This window comes from Mustelus asterias, chromosome 21, assembly GCF_964213995.1.
Source record: "Mustelus asterias chromosome 21, sMusAst1.hap1.1, whole genome shotgun sequence".
Taxonomy (NCBI): Eukaryota; Metazoa; Chordata; class Chondrichthyes; order Carcharhiniformes; family Triakidae; genus Mustelus; species Mustelus asterias.
In genome coordinates this window covers 5,105,226-5,124,950 of record NC_135821.1, presented here as the reverse complement: position 1 = coordinate 5,124,950, position 19,725 = coordinate 5,105,226, and the positions used below count along the sequence as shown (strand labels likewise).

The 19,725-nt window shown below is 49.4% G+C and overlaps 1 protein-coding gene across 2 annotated transcripts in view; it reads right to left on the bottom strand.

Moving 5' to 3' along the window:
• Positions 1 to 19,725, bottom strand: part of LOC144509045 (receptor-type tyrosine-protein phosphatase H-like) — a 105,303-nt gene that overhangs the window by 47,103 nt on the left and 38,475 nt on the right. The window contains exons 5-9 of one of the 2 annotated variants that reach the window (XM_078237326.1): positions 19,087 to 19,365; positions 16,196 to 16,474; positions 11,907 to 12,179; positions 3,749 to 4,027; positions 2,607 to 2,885 (exon numbers count right to left, since the gene is read on the bottom strand). In XM_078237326.1, coding sequence (XP_078093452.1) covers positions 2,607 to 2,885; positions 3,749 to 4,027; positions 11,907 to 12,179; positions 16,196 to 16,474; positions 19,087 to 19,365 — 1,389 coding nt within the window. The remainder of the gene's footprint in view (positions 1 to 2,606; positions 2,886 to 3,748; positions 4,028 to 11,906; positions 12,180 to 16,195; positions 16,475 to 19,086; positions 19,366 to 19,725) is intronic. The other variant, XM_078237327.1, reaches the window with a different exon arrangement.

Sequence of the window (19,725 nt, the reverse complement as noted above, 5' to 3'; positions counted from 1 at the left end):
TATGTTGCCCATCCCAGGTGAGGTTTTACAACAGTTAAAAATGGAATCAGAGAATTCCTACTGTGCTGAAGGAGGCCATTCAGCCCATCGAGTCTGCACTGACAACAATCCCACCCAGGCTCTATCCCTGTAACCCCATGTATTTACTCTGCTCATGCCCCTGACACTAAGGGGCAATTTAGCATGGCCAATCCACCTGACCTGCACATCTTTGGACTGTAGGAGGAAATCGGAGCACCCGGAGGAAACGTACGCAGACACGGGAGACACATGGAGACTCCACAGTGACCCGAGGCCGGAATTCAATCCGGGCCACTGGCGCTGTGAGGCAGCAATGCCATCAGTTGTCATGGACACCATTACTGAGACAAGCCTTCAACTGCGGATTTATTGATGGAATTCAGATTGCACTGGTTGCCCGGGTGGGACTGGAATCCACGTCTTCAGAGCTGTCCAGGTGTTTGGATCACTAGTGCAGTGACATCATCACCACAAACAATCTCCTCTAACTTTCATAACCTCCCGGCCATTCCGATCAAATTCTCATCAACTCCAACAAACTCAAACTTCTCATGGTGCAAGTTTTCAGACAGTATGCCTTGTAATCAGCAAGTTTGCAGATGACACAAAGATGGCTGGACTTGCGGATAGTGATGAACATTGTCGGACAATACAGCAGGATATAGATAGGCTGGAGAATTGGGCGGAGAAATGGCAGATGGAATTTAATCCAGATAAATGCGAAGTGATGCATTTTGGAAGAACTAATGGAGGGGGGAGTTATACAATAAATGGCAGAGTCATCAGGAGTATAGAAACACAGAGGGACCTAGGTGTGCAAGTCCACAAATCCTTGAAGGTGGCAACACAGGTGGAGAAGGTGGTGAAGAAGGCACATGGTATGCTTGCCTTTATAGGACGAGGTATAGAGTATAAAAGCTGGAGGCTGATGTTGCAGCTGTATAGAACGCTGGTTAGGCCACATTTGGAGTACTGCATCCAGTTCTGGTCGCCGCACTACCAGAAGGACATGGGGGCTTTAGAGAGAGCGCAGAGAAGGTTTACCAGGATGTTGCCTGCTATGGAGGGTCTTAGCTATGAGGAGAGATTGGGTAAACTGAGCTTGTTCTCCCTGGAAAGACGGAGAATGAGGGGAGATCTAATAGAGGTGTACAAAATTATGAAGGGTATAGATAGGGTGAACGGTGGGAAGCTTTTTCCCAGGTCGGAGGTGACGATCACGAGGGGTCACGGGCTCAAGGTGAGAGGGGCGAGGTATAACTCAGATATCAGAGGGACATTTTTTTACACAGAGAGTGGTGGGGGCCTGGAATGCGCTGCCAAGTAGGGTGGTGGAGGCAGACACGCTGGCATCGTTTAAGACGTACCTGGATAGTCACATGAGCAGTCTGGGAATGGAGTGATACAAACGAATGGTCTATTTGGACCAACGAGCAGCACAGGCTTGGAGGGCCGAAGGGCCTGTTTCCTGTGCTGTACTGTTCTTTGTTTAGTACATCTCAGCTGGCTATCCAATCACAGAGCCCCTTACAACCCCACCCTCTCCTCGCTCGCCACCCATGTTTTCACTCTCCAGTCGCAATTATTGGACAGTCAACATGTGCAGACACTCTTTTGTCTTTATTCATTCGTAGGACATGGGCATCGTTGACTGGGCCAACATTTATTGCCCATCCCTAGTTGCCCAAGTTGAGAGCAACCACGTTACTGTGGCTCTGGAGTCGCATGTAGGCCAGGTAAGGACGGCTGACAAGGTCATCAAGAAGGTATACGGCATGCTTGCCTTCATCGGCCGGGGCATTGAGTTTAAAAATTGGCAAGTCATGTTGCAGCTTTGTAGAACCTTAGTTAGGCTGCGCTTGGAATATAGTGTTCAATTCTAGTCGCCGCACTACCAGAAGGATGTGGAGGCTTTGGAGAGGGTACAGAAAAGATTTACCTGGATGTTGCCTGTTACGGAGGGCATTAGCTATGAGGAGAGGTTGGAGAAACTTGGTTTTGTTGTCACTGGAACGACACAGGTTGTGGGGCGACCTGATAGAAGTCTACAAGATTATGAGAGCCATGGACAGAGTGGATAGTCAGAAGATTTTTCCCGGGGTGGAAGTCGATTACTAGGCGGCACAGGTTTAAGGTGCGAGGGGCAAGGTTTAAAGGAGATGTACGAGGCAAGTTTTTTATACAGAGGGCGGTGGGTGCCTGGAACTCGCTGCCGGGGGAGGTAGTGGAAGCGGATACGATAGTGAGTTTTAAGGGGCGTCTTGACAAATACATGAATAGGATGGGAATAGAGGGATATGGTCCCCGGAAGGGTAGGGGGTTTTAGTTCAGACGGGCAGCATGGTCGGTGCAGGCTTGGAGGGCCGAAGGGCCTGTTCCTGTGCTGTAATTTTCTTTGTTCTTTGCTCTATTTCCTTCCCTAAAGGGACATTAGTGAACCAGATGGGTTTTTCCAACAATTGACAATGGTTTCATGGTCATCAGTAGATTCTTAATTCCAGATTTTTAAAAATTAAATTCGAATTCCACCATCTACCCTGGCCGGGATTCGAACCCAGGTCCCCCGGTTGGGGGGAGGAACTTACTTGTGGTGCCTTCGATCTTGTTGGGATCGCTCTGTGTGTCCTCAGGAGTGACGGACTGCACCGTCAGGTGATATTTGATCCCAGGGTTCAGGCCTGTCACTTGGAACTCATTCAGTCCTATCAGAGTGGAGCTGCTCTCATTCAGAGCTCCAGTATCGTTGGTGACTGTGACATTGTATGTGTATTCATCGACTCTTGAATTGTTGGGAGCTGTCCATTTTATTACCAGAGACTCCCTTGTCCTGCTCAGTACGGATAGATTAGTGACCAGAGATGGATCTGTCGACAGAAAGGCAAAGAGAGAATAATTCACATGAGACACCGGCAGCTCTACGTGTTCTTGCCACCAGATGCCCGTGGGTTCACAGTGACTCTGTGACGAACCTGCCTCTGGAGTGAGACTTGCTGTCGAAAGATATGGCAGAGGTACCAGGTCACATGCCTAACACATGGGGCAATGTCTCCTCCTCAATGCCGTACCGAGCGAGATCTCTACATTCTCAGGAGGCTAAGGAAATTTGGCATGTCCACTACGACTCTCGCCAATTTTCATAGTTGCACTATGTGATACATCTTTTCCGGATGTATCACAGCTTGGTATGGGCTCCTGCTCTGCCCAAGGCTGCAAGAAACTACAAAGGGTTGCGAACGAAGCCCAGTCCATCACACACACCAGCCTCCCATCCATTGACTCAGTCTACACTTCCCACTGCCTCGGAAAAGCAGCCAGCATAATTAAGGTCCCCCACGCACCCCGGACATTCTCTCTTCCACCTTCTTCCGTCGGGAAAAAGATATGAAAGTCTGAGATCACGTACCAACCGACTCAAGAGCAGCTTCTTCCCTGCTGCCATCAGACTTTTGAATGGACCTTCCTGGTATTAAGTTGATCTTTCTCTACACCCTCGCTGACGCGTTCCCTCCTTTCCAATACGCAGTGGGGCACTGAGGCCAACTGCACTGTCCCAACCACTGCTCGCCTGACATCGACAATCTCAGCACAAGCTGCGTTTGAGTCCAGCACTGTCGTGGTTTGCACAATTCCGCCTGTCACTGACTGTCCAATGGAGGGACTGTCCCTTTAAGAGATGGAGGTAGCGGGTGGGGGCTGGGGGGGTGGGTTGTGGGGGGTGGTTACCTACTTGTGGTGCCTTTCATATTCTCTGGAGCGCTCAGTGTGTTCTCGGGAGTGAGCGACTGCACTATCAGGTTATATCTGACCCCCGGTTGTAGGCCTGTCATGTTGAACTTATTCTGTCCTCTCGGAGTGGCGTAGGCCGCAATGAAAGCTCCAGTATCGCTGGTGACTGTGATATTGTACGTGTATTCACGGACTCTTTGATCCTCGGGATCCGTCCAGTTTATTACCAGTGAATCTGTTGTCCTGCTCAGCACGGACAGACTCCTGACGGGAGATGGATCTGTCAACAGAAAGGCAAAGAGAGAGAAGGTTAGCGTAAGATGTTCTTCACCCTGTGCGCCCATGGATAATATGAGCCATTATTGGCTGTGGTTTCGCAGTGGCCTTTGATCCATTGACTCTGTCTACACTTCCCACTGCCTTGGCAAAACAGCCAGCATAATTAAAAACCCCACACACCCCGGACATTCTCTCTCCCACCTTCTTCCGTCAGGAAAAAGATACAAAAGTCTGAGGTCACGTACCAACCGACTCAAGAACAGCTTCTTCCCTGCTGCTGTCAGACTTTTGAATAGACCTACCTTATATTAAGCTGATCTTTCTCTACACCCTAGCTATGACTGTAACACTACATTCTGCACTCTCTCCTTTCCTTCTCTATGAACGGTATGCTTTGTATAGCGTGAAAGAAACAATACTAAAGTTTAACAAGTAAGGCTTACATTAACACCGCAATGAAGTTACTGTGAAATTCCCCTAGTCGCCACACTTCAGTGCCTGTTCAGGTCAATGCACCCTAACCAGCACGTCTTTCGGACTGTGTGAGGAAACCGGAGCACCCGGAGAAAACCCACACAGGTACGGGGAGAACGTGCATTCTCCGCACAGACGGTGACCCAAGCCGGGAATCGAACCTGGGACCCTGGCGCTGTGAGGCAGTAGTGCTAACCACTGTGCCACTCTGTTGCCCCACTTTGCACTGTATCGTAATACATGTGACAATCATAAATCAAATCCAATCTAAATCTTATGCTCAGACATTGAAATATCAGCTGATATGTCAATGTGTCTGCAAGCTTTGGCAATTATGTTGTTGAGTTAGAACAAGAATAAAGTAAAGTCCAGCACAGGAACAGGCCCTTCGGGCCTCCAAGACCGTGCCGATCATGATGCCCTAACAATTAAAAAAAATGCTACTGCCCTTACTCTATCCCTCTATTCCCTCCCTATTCACGTACCCATCCAGATGCCTCTTAAATGTTGCTAATGTGCCTGCTTCCACCACCCCCTCTGGCAGCGCGTTCCAGGCACCCACCACTCTCTGCGTGAAAAACTTCCCCCGCACATCTCCCTTAAACTTACCCCCCCTCTCTCACCTTGAACCTGTGCCCCCCCCCAGTAATTGACACTTCCACCCTGGGGAAAAAGCCTCTGACTATCCACCCTGTCTGTGCCTCTCATCATTTTGTAGACCTCTATCAGGTCTCCCCTCAGCCTCCGTCTTTCCAGTGAAAACAATCCCAGTTTATCCAACCTCTCCTCGTAGCCAACACCCTCGAGACCAGGCAACATCCTGGTGAACCTTCTTTACACTCTCCAAAGCTTCAACGTCCTTCTGGTAGTGTAGTGACCAGAACTGCATGCAATACTCCAAATGCGGCCTAACCAAGGTTTTATATAGCTGCAGCATGATTTCCCAACTCTTGTACTCAATGCCCCGGCTGATGAGGGCAAGCATGCCATGTGCCTTCTTAATCACCTTGGCCACCTTTGTTATTTTCTTATTAAAGACCGGCAATGGCTATTGGCTGGAGAGAGTAGAAATAGGCACAGCTGGAATAGCAGCTGTACGGGAACCACAAGGAATTTGTATCCTGGCTGAGTTGGATGCCGAATAAACTTGCTGAAGGTAATCGGCAAGCTGCTATATTATTTCTTCATCACATACTAACATTCGACGTTAACATGATCAGCGTTGACATCCGAGATAGAAACATGCTTGAAACATTGCAACCCCTCCCACACGGGGAGAAAGTGTCACGTCAGTGCAGTAACTGAGGCATTGCTAAGGCGTCATCTGTGTTAAACTGGCGCTCCAATGTGGAGCAACGTTCCCCTTCAGAGCAAAAGGCAGGGACATCTCTCAAAATTCCAGGTGCGCATTTCTGTCTTAACTATCATCCGTTTGTGGGATCTCGCTGTGTGCAAATTAACCAGGAACATAGGAACAGGAGGAGGCCCTTCAGTCCCTTGGGCCTGTCCCAACTGCCATTCAATGGCTAATTTGTGACCTAACTCCATATATATATATATATATATAGGGTGGCACGGCAGCGCAGTGGTTAGCACTGCTGCCTCACAGCGCCAGGGATCCGCTGCCATTTCCGGCCTTGGGTCACTGTCTGTGTGGAGTTTGCACGTTCTACCCATGTCTGCCTGAGTTTCCAGTTTCCTCCCACAGTCCAAAGATGTGCTGGTTAGTTTATTTTTTATTCATTCAAGGGACATGGGCGTCGCTGGCTGGGCCAGCATTTATTGCCCACTCCTAGTTGCCCCTTGAGAAGGTGGTGGTGAGCTGCCTTCTTGAATCGCTGCAGTCTACGTGCTGTGGGTTGACCCACAATGCCGTTAGGGAGGGAATTCCAGGATTTTGACCCAGCGACTGCGAAGGGACGGCCGATATATTTCCAAGTCAGGACGGTGAGTGGCTTGGAGGGGAACTTGCAGGTGGTGGTGCTCCCATGTATCTGCTGCCCTTGTCCTTCTAGTTGGAAGTGGTGGTGGGTTTGGAAGGTGCTGTCTAAGGATCTTTGGTGAATTGCTGCAGTGCATCTTGTAGATGGTACACACTGCTGCTACTGAGCGTCGGTGGTGGAGGGATTGAATGTTTGTAGATGTGGTGCCAATCAAGCGGACTGCTTTGCCCTGGATAGTGGATTCCTTCATGAGTGTTGTTGGAGCTGCACCCATCCAGGCAAGTGGGGAGTTTTCCATCACACTCCTGACTTGTGCCTTGTAGATGGTGGATAGGCCTTGGGGAGTCAGGAGGTGAGTTACTCGCCGCAGTATTCCCAGCCTCTGACCTGCTCTTGTAGCCACTGTGTTTATGTGGTGAGTCCAGTTGAGTTTCTGGTCAATGGTAACCCCAAGGATGTTGACTGTGGGGGATTCAGTGATGGTAACACCATTGAATGTTAAGGGGTGGTGGTTAGAGTGTCTCTTATTGGTGATGGTCATTGCCTGACATTTGTGTGGCGCGAATGTTACTTGCCACTTGTCAGCCCAAACCTGGATACTGTCCAGATCTTGTTGCATTTGAACATGGACTGCTTCTGTATCTGAGGAGTCGCGAATGGTGCTAAACATTGTGCAATCATCGGCAAACATCCCCACTGCTGACCTTATGATGGAGGGAAGGTCATTGATGAAGCAGCTGGAGATTGTTGGGACTAGGACACTACCCTGAGGGACTCCTGCGGAGATGTCCTGGAGCTGAGATGACTGACCCTCCACAACCACAACCATCTTCCTATGTGCCGGGTATGACTCCAACCAGCGGAGAGTTTGCCCCCTGATACCCGTTGATTCCAGTTTTACCAGGGCTCCTTGATGCCACACTCAATCGAGTGCGGCCTTGATGTCAAGGGCTGTCACTCTCACCTCACCTCCGGAATTCAGCTCTTTTTGTCCATGTTTGAACCAAGGCTGTAATGAGGTCAGGAGCTGAGTGACCCTGGCGAAACCCAAACTGGGGGTCACTGAGCAGGTTATTGCTGAGCAGGTGCTGCTTGATAGCGCTGTCGATGACCCCTTCCATCACTTTACTTCAAGAGTAGACTGATTGGGCGGTGATTGGCCAGGTTGGGTTTGTCCTGCTTTTTGTGTACAGGACATATCTGGGCAATTTTCCACATTGTTGGGTAGATGTCAGTGATCTGACTGTACTGGAAGAGCTTGGCTAGGGGAGCGGCAAGTCCTGGAGCACAAGTTTTCAGTATTATTGCCGGAATGTAATCAGGGCCCATTGCCTTTGCAGCATCCGGTGCCGCCAACTATTTGTATCATGTGGAGTGAATCGAATTGGCTGGAGGCTGGCATCTGAGAGGCTGGGGACCACTGGAGGAGGTTGCGATGGATCGTCCACTCGGCACTTCTGGCTGAAGATGGCTACGAATACCTCAGCCTTATCTTTTGCACTGATGTGCTGGGCTCCTCCATCATCAAGGATGGGGATATTTGTGGAGCCTCCTCCTCTAGTGAGTTGTTTAATTGTCCACCACCATTCTTGAAAGAGTGTTCAAAGATGTGCAGGTTAGGTGGATTGGCCATGCAAAGTTGTCCCTTAGTGTCCAAAGATGTGCGGGTTAGATGGATTGATGTGGAGATGCCGGCGTTGGACTGGGGTGAACACAGTAAGAGTTTTAACAACACCAGGTTAAAGTCCAACAGGTTTATTTGGTAGCAAATACCATTAGCTTTCGGAGCGCTGCTCCTTCGTCAGATGGAGTGGAAATCTGCTCTCCATTTCAGAGGGTAGTTGAGAGTCGACCACATTGCTGTGGCTCTGGAGTCACATGTAGGCCAGACCGGGTAAGGACGGCAGATTTCCTTCCCTAAAGGAACCAGATGGATTTTTCCGACAATCGACAATGGCTTCACAGTCATTGGAAGATTCTTAATTCCAGAATTTTTTTTGGTTGAATTCAAATTCCACCACCTGCCGTGCTGGGATTCAAACCCGGGTCCCCAGGACATTAACTGAGTTTCCAGATTAATAGTCCAGCAATAACACCACTAGGCCATCACTACAATTAGCAGATTTCCACTCCATCTGACGAAGGAGCAGCGCTCCGAAAGCTAATGGTATTTGCTACCAAATAAACCTGTTGGACTTTAACCTGGTGTTGTTAAAACTCTTACTTGGATGGATTGGCCAGGGTAAATTCTCCCTCAGTGTCAGGGGGATTAGCAGGGTAAATATGTGGGATTATGGGGATAGGGCCTGGGTGGGATTGTGGTTGGTGCAGACTCGATGGGCTGAATGGACTCCTTCTGCACTGTAGGGATTCTATGCTCCGCCTTCACCCCGCACCCCTTGATATGTTCAGCCAACAAAATCCATTTACCCCTGCTTTAAAAATGAATGACTGATCTACCATCAATGACCATTCGGAGTGAGTTCCGAGCCTTTACCCCCATGTGGTTATGTGTGGGACGGGTTTCCCAATCTCAATCCTACAATCTTTAGACTACACCCCCTCGTCCTAGATTCCCTAACCAGTGAAAATAGTTGCTATCCATCTATCCCATCAGCTTCCCCCGGTATCTTTATACTGATCTCTCAGCCTTCTATATTCCACAGAACACAATGCCTAGTTTGTGCAATCTCTCCTTGCTTTTTAAACAAACTCCAGCTATCATTCTGATAACTCTACGTCGAACTTTCCCCAAGGCATCCTTCAGAAATTACACCATTTAGGTATTTTTTTATTCAGTTGTGGGACATGGGCGTCGCTGGCTGGGCCAGGCTTTATTGCCCATCCCTATTCGCCCTTCAACTGAGTGTCTCGTTCGGCCATTTCAGAGGGTAGTTGAGAGTCAACCACATTGCTGTGGCTCTGGAGTCACATGTAGGCCAGACCAGGTAAGGACGGCAGATTTCCTTCCCTAAAGGAACCAGATGGATTTTTCCGACAATCGACAATGGTTTCACGTCATTGGAAGATTCTTAATTCCAGAATTTGTTTTGTTGAATTCAAATTCCACCACCTGCCGCGCTGGGATTCAAACCCGGGTCCCCAGGACATTAACTGAGTTTCCAGATGAATAGTCCAGCAATAACACCACTAGGCCACCACTACAACTAGTCACTGCAACTCGAGATGAATTCATTTGCTGAAAATTGTTTTAGTACCTGTTGAGATTGTGAAATGTTCTTCAGATACACAAGTCTGTGATAGATGTATGTTGCGGGACTTGAGGTGCGTACTGTCCCTTTAAGAGTGTGGGTCTGGTGACCCTGAGGAGGGGAAGGGAGGGGGGGGGGGGCAGGGGGGTTAGCCCCTCCCAATGTAGGGGCAGTGTGGTAAACCACTGTTAGCTTATTACCTGTATATGTGACATGCCTGGACACATCCCTGCCGGCCCTACCCGAGACTCCTCCCCCACCCTGGTCCAGGTATAAAGGCGACTGCTCCCCACCCCCCTGCCTCAGTCTGGACCAGTTCATCGGCATGGGTGTGCTCCAAGTCGTTTGCTAATAAAAGCCTATTTGTTCTTGTCTTTGTTCGATTGATGGTGCATCAGGCGGCATGGTGGCACAGTGGTTAGCACTGCTGCTTCACAGCGCCAGGGACCCAGGTTCGATTCCCGGCTTGGGTCACAGTCTGTGCGGAGTCTGCACGTTGTCTGCGTGGGTTTCCTCCGGGTGCTCCGGTTTCCTCCCACATTCTGAAGGACGTGCGGGTTAGGGTGCATTGACCTGAACAGGTGCCGGAGTGTGGCGACTGGGGGAATTTCACAGTAACTTCATTGCAGTGTTAATGTAAGTCTTACTTGTGACTAATAAATAAACTTTACTTTTACAGTGTGGAACCCGGTTAAGCAGCCTAGGCTTGACTGTGTGAGGGTGCACACCGGTAATAAAGAGTTCCCAAGCTTTATGAGGCCTACTCTGTGGGTCTCCTTTCACAATCCTTCACCAAGCACATATCTAACAGGTTCTGTCTATCTGCCTACAGTCAGTGCTAATGTAACCATGTCCCTGTCACTCTTCTTCATCAGTGGCTTTCTCTTCCGATCGGACATCTACAAGTGCATTTTCCCTTGTGTCTGTAGAGTTGGAGCTATCCTAGCACCCAAGTTTGTAATCCTATCTCTGGGCACTGTAGGTTTAATAAAGATTGTCACTATGGTTAGCACTGCAGCCTCACAGCGCTGGGGACCCGGGTTCGATTCCTGGCTTGGGTCACTCTCTATGCAAAGTCTGCACACTCTCCCCGTGGGTTTCCTCCGGGTGCTCCAGTTTCCTCCCACAGTCCGAAAGACGTGCTGGTTAGGCTGCATTGGCCATGCTAAGTTCTCCCTCAGTGTACCCGAACAGGTGCCGGAGTGTGGCGACTAGGGGATTTTCACAGTAACTTCATTGCAGTGTTAATGTAAGCCGACTTGTGACACCAATCAATAAACATTTTTGTTGTTAAGGGAAGTGGATTAGTCTATTCTCTGTAACAAACTCCTAGATTTAACTCCCTGCCTCCAAGCCACCCGCCATCCTGACTTGGAAATAGACCAGCCTTTGCTTCATTGTCATTGAATCCCTACAGTGCAGAAGAAGGCCATTCGGCCCACCGGGTCTGCACCAACTCACCCAGGCCCAATCCCTGTCCTACTCCCATAATGTGTTGTGGAGATGCCGGCATTGGACTGGGGTGAACACAGTAAGAGTTTTAACAACACCAGGTTAAAGTCCAACAGGTTTATTTGGTAGCAAATGCCATTTACTCCCATAACTCCATGTATTGATCCCACTAATCCACCTAACCTGCACATCTTTGGACACTAAGGGGCAATTTAGCATGGCCAATCCAACTAACCTACACATCTTTGGACACTAAGGGGCAATTTAGCATGGCCAATCCAACTAACCTACACATCTTTGGAGACTAAGGGTCAATTTAGCATGGCCAATCCACCCAACCTGCACATCTTTGGACAGTGGGAGAAAACCGGAGGGCCCGGTGGAAACCCACGCAGACACGGGGAGAATGCGCAAATTTCACACAGACAGTGACCCAAACCGGGAATTGAACCCACGTCCCTGGCGCTGTGAGGCAGCAGTGCTAACCACTGTGCCACCGTGCCGCCCCCCCCCACTGTCGCTGAGTCAAAATCCTGGTATTCCTTCCCTAACAGCGCTGTGGGTGTACCTACACCATATGGACCTCATCGATTCAAGATGGCGGCTCACTCACCACCTTCTCAAGTGGTAATTAGGAGGAAAAAAATGCTGCTCCAACCAACAACGCCCACTTCCTGTGAAGTATTTTAACAAACTCTCTGCAGACTGCAGGTAAATGTTAGTTATAATCCATACACATTGAGCCCTCAGTGGGGCGGCTTTCCCTTTAAGAGATAGTGGGAGGGGCCGGGTAACTTACTTGTGTTGGTGTTCATATTCTCAGGATCACTCACTGTGTTCTCAGGAGTGACTGACTCCACCGTCAGGTTATAGTTTATCCCAGGTTTCAGGCCTGTCACGATGAATTCTTTCTCTCCTGTCTCCGTGGCGTAGGTCACAGTCCCAGTGTCATTGGTGACGGTGATATTGTATGTGTATTCCAAGACTCTCGTATCATTGGGTGGTGTCCAGGCTATTACCAGCGATTCTGTCGTCCTGTTCACCAGAGACAGGCCAGTGACCACAGATGGATCTATGTACAGAGAGATAGAGAGAGTTAGTGCAAGAGAGAGGGAGAGAGAGAGAGTGAGTGCGAGAGGGAGAAAGAGAGAGAGTGTGTAGATAGAGAGAGAGAGAGAGTTAGTGTGTGAGAGAGAGAGAGACAGACAGAGCAAGGGAGAGAGAGAGACAGAGAGAAGGAGAGAGAGAGAGTGTAGAGAGAGAGAGAATAAGAGAGGGGGGTGGTTAGTGTAAGAGAGAGAAAAGAGTTAGTAGAAGAGGGAGAGGGAGGGAGAGGGGGAGAGAGAGAGAGAGTGAGAGGGGGGAGTTAGTGCGAGAGAGAGAGTTAGTGAGAGGGAGAGAGAGAGTTAGTGCAGGAGAGGGAGAGAGAGAGAGGGAGTTAGTGAGAGAGAGAGAGAGGGAGAGTTAGTGCGAGAGGGTGAGAGGGAGAGTTAGTGCGAGAGGGTGAGAGGGAGAGTTAGTGCAAGAGAGAGAGAGTGAGAAAGAATGAGGGGGAGAGAAAGAGGAGAGTTAGTGCGAGAGGTTCTCTGCCCAATGTGTTCCTTGGCAGCATGGTTGGCTTTAGGGCAATGCTGGCAGTGTCGCAGTCACCTGCATTCAGAACTGATACACATTCACATCAGAGACATCAAAATGCCCCAAACAGCAGAGTGCGGGGCAAAGGCAACTTGTCAGTGCAGTAAGTGAGGCAGTATTAGGGCCGCTGTCACATTGCTTTGCATTACGCATACTGATTGACATACTGTGGAATAGGTCAGGAAGCCCAACTGGAAAGGAATGTTATTTACTGTTAAACAGGTTCGATTCCAGCCTCGGGTCACTGTCTGTGTGGAGTTTGCACATTCTCCCCGTGTCTGCGTGGGTTTCCTCCGGGTGCTCCGGTTTCCTCCCACAGACCGAAAGAAGTGCGGGTTAGGTGGACTGGCCGCGCTAAATTGTCCCTTAGTGTTCCAACGTGTGTAGGTTAGGTGGATTGGTCATGGTAAATGCATGGGATTGCAGTGATTGGGCAGGATAGAGGGCCTGGATAAGGTACTCTGTCAGGGAGCCGAATGGCCTCCTTCTGCACTGTAAGGATTCTATGATAAGTCCCAACAGGGACACTGTTCTGCCCATGAGGAGACGATGGCCTAGTGGTATTATCGCTAGATTATTAATCCAGAAACTCAGCTAATGTTCTGGGGACCAGGGTTCGAATCCCGCCACGGCGGATGGTGGAATTTGAATTCAGTAAAAGAAAATTAAGAATCTACTGATGACCATGAAACCATTGTCCATTGTCGGAGAGACCCATCTGGTTTACTAATGCCCTTTAGGGAAGGAAATCTGCCGTCCTTACCCGGTCTGGCCTACATGTGACTCCAGAGCCACAGCAATGTGGTTGACTCTCAACTGCCCTCAGGCAAGAAGGGATGGGCGGCAGGGTGGCACAGTGATTCACACTGCTGCCTCACAGCGCCAGGGACCCGGGTTCGATTCCCGGCTTGGGTCACTGTCTGTGCGGAGTCTGAACATTCTCCCCGTGTCTGCGTGGGTTTCCTCCGGGTGCTCCGGTTTCCTCCCACAGTCCGAAAGACGTGCTGGTTAGGGTGCATTGGCCGTGCTAAATTCTCCCTCAGTGTTACCCGAACAGGCGTTGGAGTGTGGCGACCAGGGGATTTTCACAGTAACTTCATTGCAGTGTTAATGTAAGCCTACTCGTGGCACTAATAAATAAACTTTAAACAAAAATGCTGGCCAGCCAGCGATGTCCATGTCTCATGAATGAATTTAAAAAAGACCCCTCCCAGTGTCTGCCCTCTGGAGGGCTCAGGCTGTGAGTTACAGCGGGGCAGTCGGTTACCAAGGGAACTCGTACTCAACAAGCCGCACTGGGAGATCAGTTAGTGATTCCCTGTGGAACACACGGGGCTTATGTGGAAATATCACAGTATTAGTCTCAGGAAATGATGCAAGTTACCATGTGATATGGTAACTGGAGCTGTGTTGATCTACAGGTAATACGGGTATAATGAGTTCTCCTGGAACCCTGCCATTCCCCAGTAAAGAGCTCTGTGTTTGGCTTACCAATCATTAGCGTAGCGTGTTAGTGTGTTAGTGCTGGGTAGGGTGAATGTGTAAACCTGTTTGACTTTAACCTGGTGTTGTTAGACTTCTTACGAGGATGAATGTAGACAGTGATTATTACGCGTATCACAAGGGAAGCACCTTAGGGTGTAATCTGATCTGTGCAGACAACTCAAATACACTTGCACCATTTGTAATGACCATTTCTGATATGTTTGTAACATTTCTTTGTATTCATAGAATCATAGAATCCCTGCAATGCAGAAGGAAGCCATTTGCCCCATCGAGTCTTCATCAACCACAATCACACTCACGCCCTATCCCCCGTAACCCCACGCATTTACCCTGCTAATTCCGAGGCAATTTAGCATGGCCAATCCATCTAACTCCCACATCTTTTGACACTAAGGGGCAATTTAGCATGGCCAATCTGCCCAACCTACGCAACTTTGGGACACTAAGGGACAATTTACCCTGGCCAATCCACCTAACCCGCACATCTTTGGACAGTAAGGGACAATTTAGCCTGGCCAATCCACCTAACCCGCACATCTTTGGAGTGTGGGAGGAAACCGGAGCGCCCGGAGGAAACCCACGCAGACACGGGGAGAACGTGCAGACACCACACATTAGTGAAGCATCTCAGAATGCGACATGATGTATGTACAGAATCTGAATATTATCGTTCTTTCGGGTATTTTTTGGAATCATAAAATCCTTACAGTGCAGAAGGAGGCCATTCAGCCCATCGAGTCTGCACCAACACAATCCCACCCAGGCCTGATCCCTATAACCCCACATATTTACCCTGCTAATTCCTCTGACACTAAAGGGCAATTTAGAACGGCCAATCCTCCTAACCCACACATCTTCGGACTGTGGGAGGAAACCGGAGCACCCGGGGGAAATCACTGTGCCACCATGGCACCCATATGAATAAAGTATATTTTTGCAAAAAATAAGTTTGTGTCAAGAGCTGTGGCATGGTGGCACAGTGGTTAGCACTGCTGCCTCACAGCGCCAGGGACCCGGGTTCGATTCCGGCCTTGGGTGACTGTGTGGAGTTTGCATGTTTTCCCCGTGTCTGCGTGGGTTTCCTCCGGGTGCTCCAGTTTCCTCCCACAGTCCAAATATTTGCGGTTTAGGTGGATTGGCCATGCTAAATTGTCCCTTAATGTCCAAAGATGTGCAGGTTAGGTGGATTGGCCATGCTAAATTGTCCCTTAATGTCCAAAGATGTGCAGGTTAGGTGGATTGGCCATGATAAATTGCCCCTTAGTGTCCAAAGATGTGTAGGTTAGGGGGATTGGCCATGATAAATTGCCCCTTAGTGTCCAAAGATGTGTAGGTTAGGGGGATTGGCCATGATAAATTGCCCCTTAGTGTCCAAAGATGTGTAGGTTAGGGGGATTAGTGGGCTAAATATGTGGGATTATTGCTATAGGGCAAAGGGAGAGTGTCTGGGTAAGATACACTTGCCAGAGAGTTAGGGCAAACTTGATGGGCTGAATGGCTTCCTTCTGCACTGTAGGGATTCTATGATTCTAATAACCCAACAGGAAGTGCTATTTTATTGATGACGTTTTAAACCAGGGCTCCGTCTGGTTGGGGTGGATGTGAAATTTCAGCACCTCTTTGGAGACAATGGGGAGATTGCCTCAAATTCCAGACAAGCAGTTACCTCTACAGTGCAGAGGGAGGCCATTCAGCCCATCGAGTCTGCACTGATTCTCCGAAATAGCATCTTACCCAGGAGCAGGAGTAGGCCATTCAGCCCCTCGGGCCTGCCCCACCATTCAATTAGATCCTCGACATCAAGTGCCATTTTCCTGCACTTGATGCCTTTAATATCTAGAGATGTGCCAATTTCTGTCCTGAATATAATGGCTGACCCTCTGGGGTAGGGAACGCCAAAGATCCACCACCCTCTTGAGTGAAGAGATTCCTCCGCGGATAACTTACTAGTGGTGTCTGTCACGACCTCAGGGGCGCTCATTGTGTTCTCGGGAGTGACTGACTTCACCGTCACGTTATACGGGACCCCAGGCTGCAGGCCTGTCACTTGGAAAGCATGCTCCCCCGGCCCAGTAGAGTCTGTCTTTGTGGGAAGCCCAAAATCACTCGTGACCGTGATATTGTACGTGTATTGCGACGCTTTCAAATCCGCGGGCACCATCCAGTTTATTGCCAGTGATTCTGTTGTCCTGTTCAGCAAAGACAGACCGGTAACCGGAGATGGATCTGTGAACAGAACGACAAAGATATCAGTGTGAAAGGGCCTCTGCTTTGGTGCATTGTGGGAGGACGGACAAGGCTGCCAAGCCTCTCAGTTGCAGTCCAGTAATAAAAGATGATGTAAGTCTAGCTTCTTCCGGTCTTGTGGTGTTCCGCAGGGCTCTGTATTGGGACCTCTGCTGTTTGTGATTTATATAAACGATCTGGAAGAAGGTGTAACTGGGGTGATCAGTAAGTTTGCGGACGACACGAAAATGGCTGGACTTGCAGGTAGTGAGGAACATTGTCAGAGGCTACAGAAGGATATAGATAGGCTGGAAATGTGGGCAAAGAAATGGCAGATGGAGTTCAATCCAGATAAATGCGAAGTGATGCATTTTGGTAGAACTAACGTAGGGGGGAGCTATACGATAAATGGCAGAACCATAAAGGGTGTAGATACGCAGAGGGACCTGGGTGTGCAAGTCCACAGATCCTTGAAGGTGACGGCACAGGTGGAAAAAGTGGTGAAGAAGGCATATGGCATGCTTGCCTTTATAGGACGGGGCATAGAGTACAAAAGTTGGGGTCTGATGTTGCGGTTGTATAGAACGTTGGTTCGGCCGCATTTGGAATACAGCGGCCAGTTCTGGTCGCCACACTACCAGAAGGACGTGGAGGCTTTAGAGAGAGTGCAGAGGAGGTTTACCAGGATGTTGCCTGGTATGGAAGGGCTTAGTTATGAGGAGAGATTGGGTAAACTGGGGTTGTTCTCACTGGAAAGACGGAGGATGAGGGGTGACCTAATAGAGGTGTATAAAATTATGAAAGGCATAGATAGGGTGAACGGTGGGAAGCTTTTTCCCAGGTCGGTGGTGACGTTCACGAGGGGTCATAGGTTCAAGGTGAGGCAGGGGAGGTTTAACACGGATATCAGAGGGACGTATTTTACACAGAGGGTGGTGGGGGCCTGGAATGCGCTGCCGGGCAAGGTGGTGGAGGCGGACACACTGGGAACGTTTAAGACTTATCTAGATAGCCACATGAACGGAGTGGGAATGGAGGGATACAAAAGAATGGTCTAGTTTGGACCAGGGAGTGGCGCGGGCTTGGAGGGCCGAAGGGCCTGTTCCTGTGCTGTATTGTTCTTTGTTCTTTGTTGTTGTTTGTTCTCCACAAACACACTTTATTTCCTTTTACAACTCCACTACACACCCAACATCCAGTGGCACCTCTAACCCCTATATATACCCAGCGAGTACAATTAAAAATTTAACATGCAAATCAGGTCTAAAGTAGAAGGTTGCAGTTAACCCATTCCTACCAAAGACCAGGGAATACACAATGCACGGTAAGACTAGGAATTACAGAGGGACCTTGGGGTGCACATCCATAGATCCCTGAAGGCAGCAGGACAGGTAGATAAGATGGAGTCATAGAGTCAGAGAGCAATACAGCACAGAAACAGGCCTTTCGGCCCAACCAGTCCATGCCGACCGTGGTGCCCTCCCGGCGAGTCCCAATTGCCTACGTTTGGCCCGTATCCTTCTAATCCTTTCCCATCGAAAAGAGAAAGGGCTGGAAAATCTCAGCAGGTCTGGCAGCATCTGTAAGGAGAGAAAAGAGCTGACGTTTGGAGTCCAGATAACCCTTTCTTAAAGCTTTGACAAAGGCTCACCTGGACTCGAAACATCAGCACCTTACAGATGCTGCCAGACCTGCTGTGATTTTCCAGCATTTTCTCTTTTGGTTTCAGATTCCAGCATCCGTAGTATTTTGCTTTTATCCTTTGCTCCTTTCCCATCCATGTACTTATCCAAATGCTTTTTAAATATTGCTGTTGAACCTGCCTCAACCACTTTCTCTGGCAGCTCATTCCATACACGCACCACCCTCTGTGTGAAGAAGTTTCCCCTTTTAAATCTTTCCCCTCTCACCTTATACCTAAGCCCTCTAGTTTTCAATTCCCCCTCCCTGGGAAAAAGACTGTATGCGTTCATCCTATATAAGCCCCTCATGATTTTATACACCTTAGTAGGTTCACCCCTCATTCTCCGACGTTCCAAGGATAAAGTCCTAGCCTGGCCAACCTCTCCCCATAACTCAGGCCCACAAGTCCTGGCAGCATCCTCGTAAATCTTCTTTGCGATACTGGCCTTTATTAGCCGAGATATTGATATAAGAGCAGGGAGGTTATGATGGGAGTTGTATAAAACACTCGTTAGGCCACAGCTAGAGTACTGTGTGCAGTTCTGGTCGCCACGCTACAGGAAGGATGTGATTGCCCTGGAGAGGGTGCAGAGGAGATTCACCAGGATGTTTCTGGGCTGGAGTGTTTCAGTTATGAAGTGAGGCTGGTTAGACTGAGGTCCTAAAGTTATAACCCCCAATTGATTATTTCCACCCACCCCCAACCACCCACCCCCCCCCCCCCCCCCCACCACCACCATTCTGTTGCCAGGAGATACTCAAGCCAATTGCCCTGTCCCAATAATTGACCCTGACTGATATCAGTTATCACTGTGCAGGATGCGTTTGGGTCCAGAATCCTCGGCTTTGTGTGTGTCTCAGCCTGTACCTGACGTTACCACCTTGAGTCCGCAGTGTCATGCCCCTTTAAGAGGAGGCGGATAACTTACTTGTGGTGCCTGTCACGATCTCAGGAGTACTCGTTGTGTTTTCAGGAGTGACTGACTTCACCGTCAGGTTATATTGGACACCAGGCTTCAGGCCTGTCACTTGGAAAGCATGCTCCCCCGGCCCGGTAGAGTAGACCTTTGTGGAAGCTTCTGTATCACTTGAGACCGTGATCCTGTACGTGTATTGCGACGCTCCGCTGTCCATCGGCACCGTCCAGTTTATTGCCAATGAGTTTGTTGTCCTGTTCAGCAGAGACAGACCGGTAACCGGCGAGGGATCTGTGAGCAGAAAGGCAAAGAGAGTTCATCAGTGTGAAAGGGCCTCTGCTCTGATGCATCTTGGGAGGACAAACAAGGCCAGGGAATAGACAATGAACGGTAAGACGAGGAATTACAGAGGGACCCTGGGGTGCATGTCCATAGATCCCTGAAGGCAGCAGGACAGGTAGATAAGGTGGAGTCAGAGAGTCATCGAAAAATACAGCACAGAAACAGGCCCTTCAGCCCAACAGGTCCATGCTGACCATGGCGCCCTCCCAGCCAGTCCCAATTGCCGGCGTTTGGCCCATATCCCTCTAATCCTTCCCCATCCATGTACTTATCCAGATGCTTTTTAAATGTTGCTATTGAACCTCAACC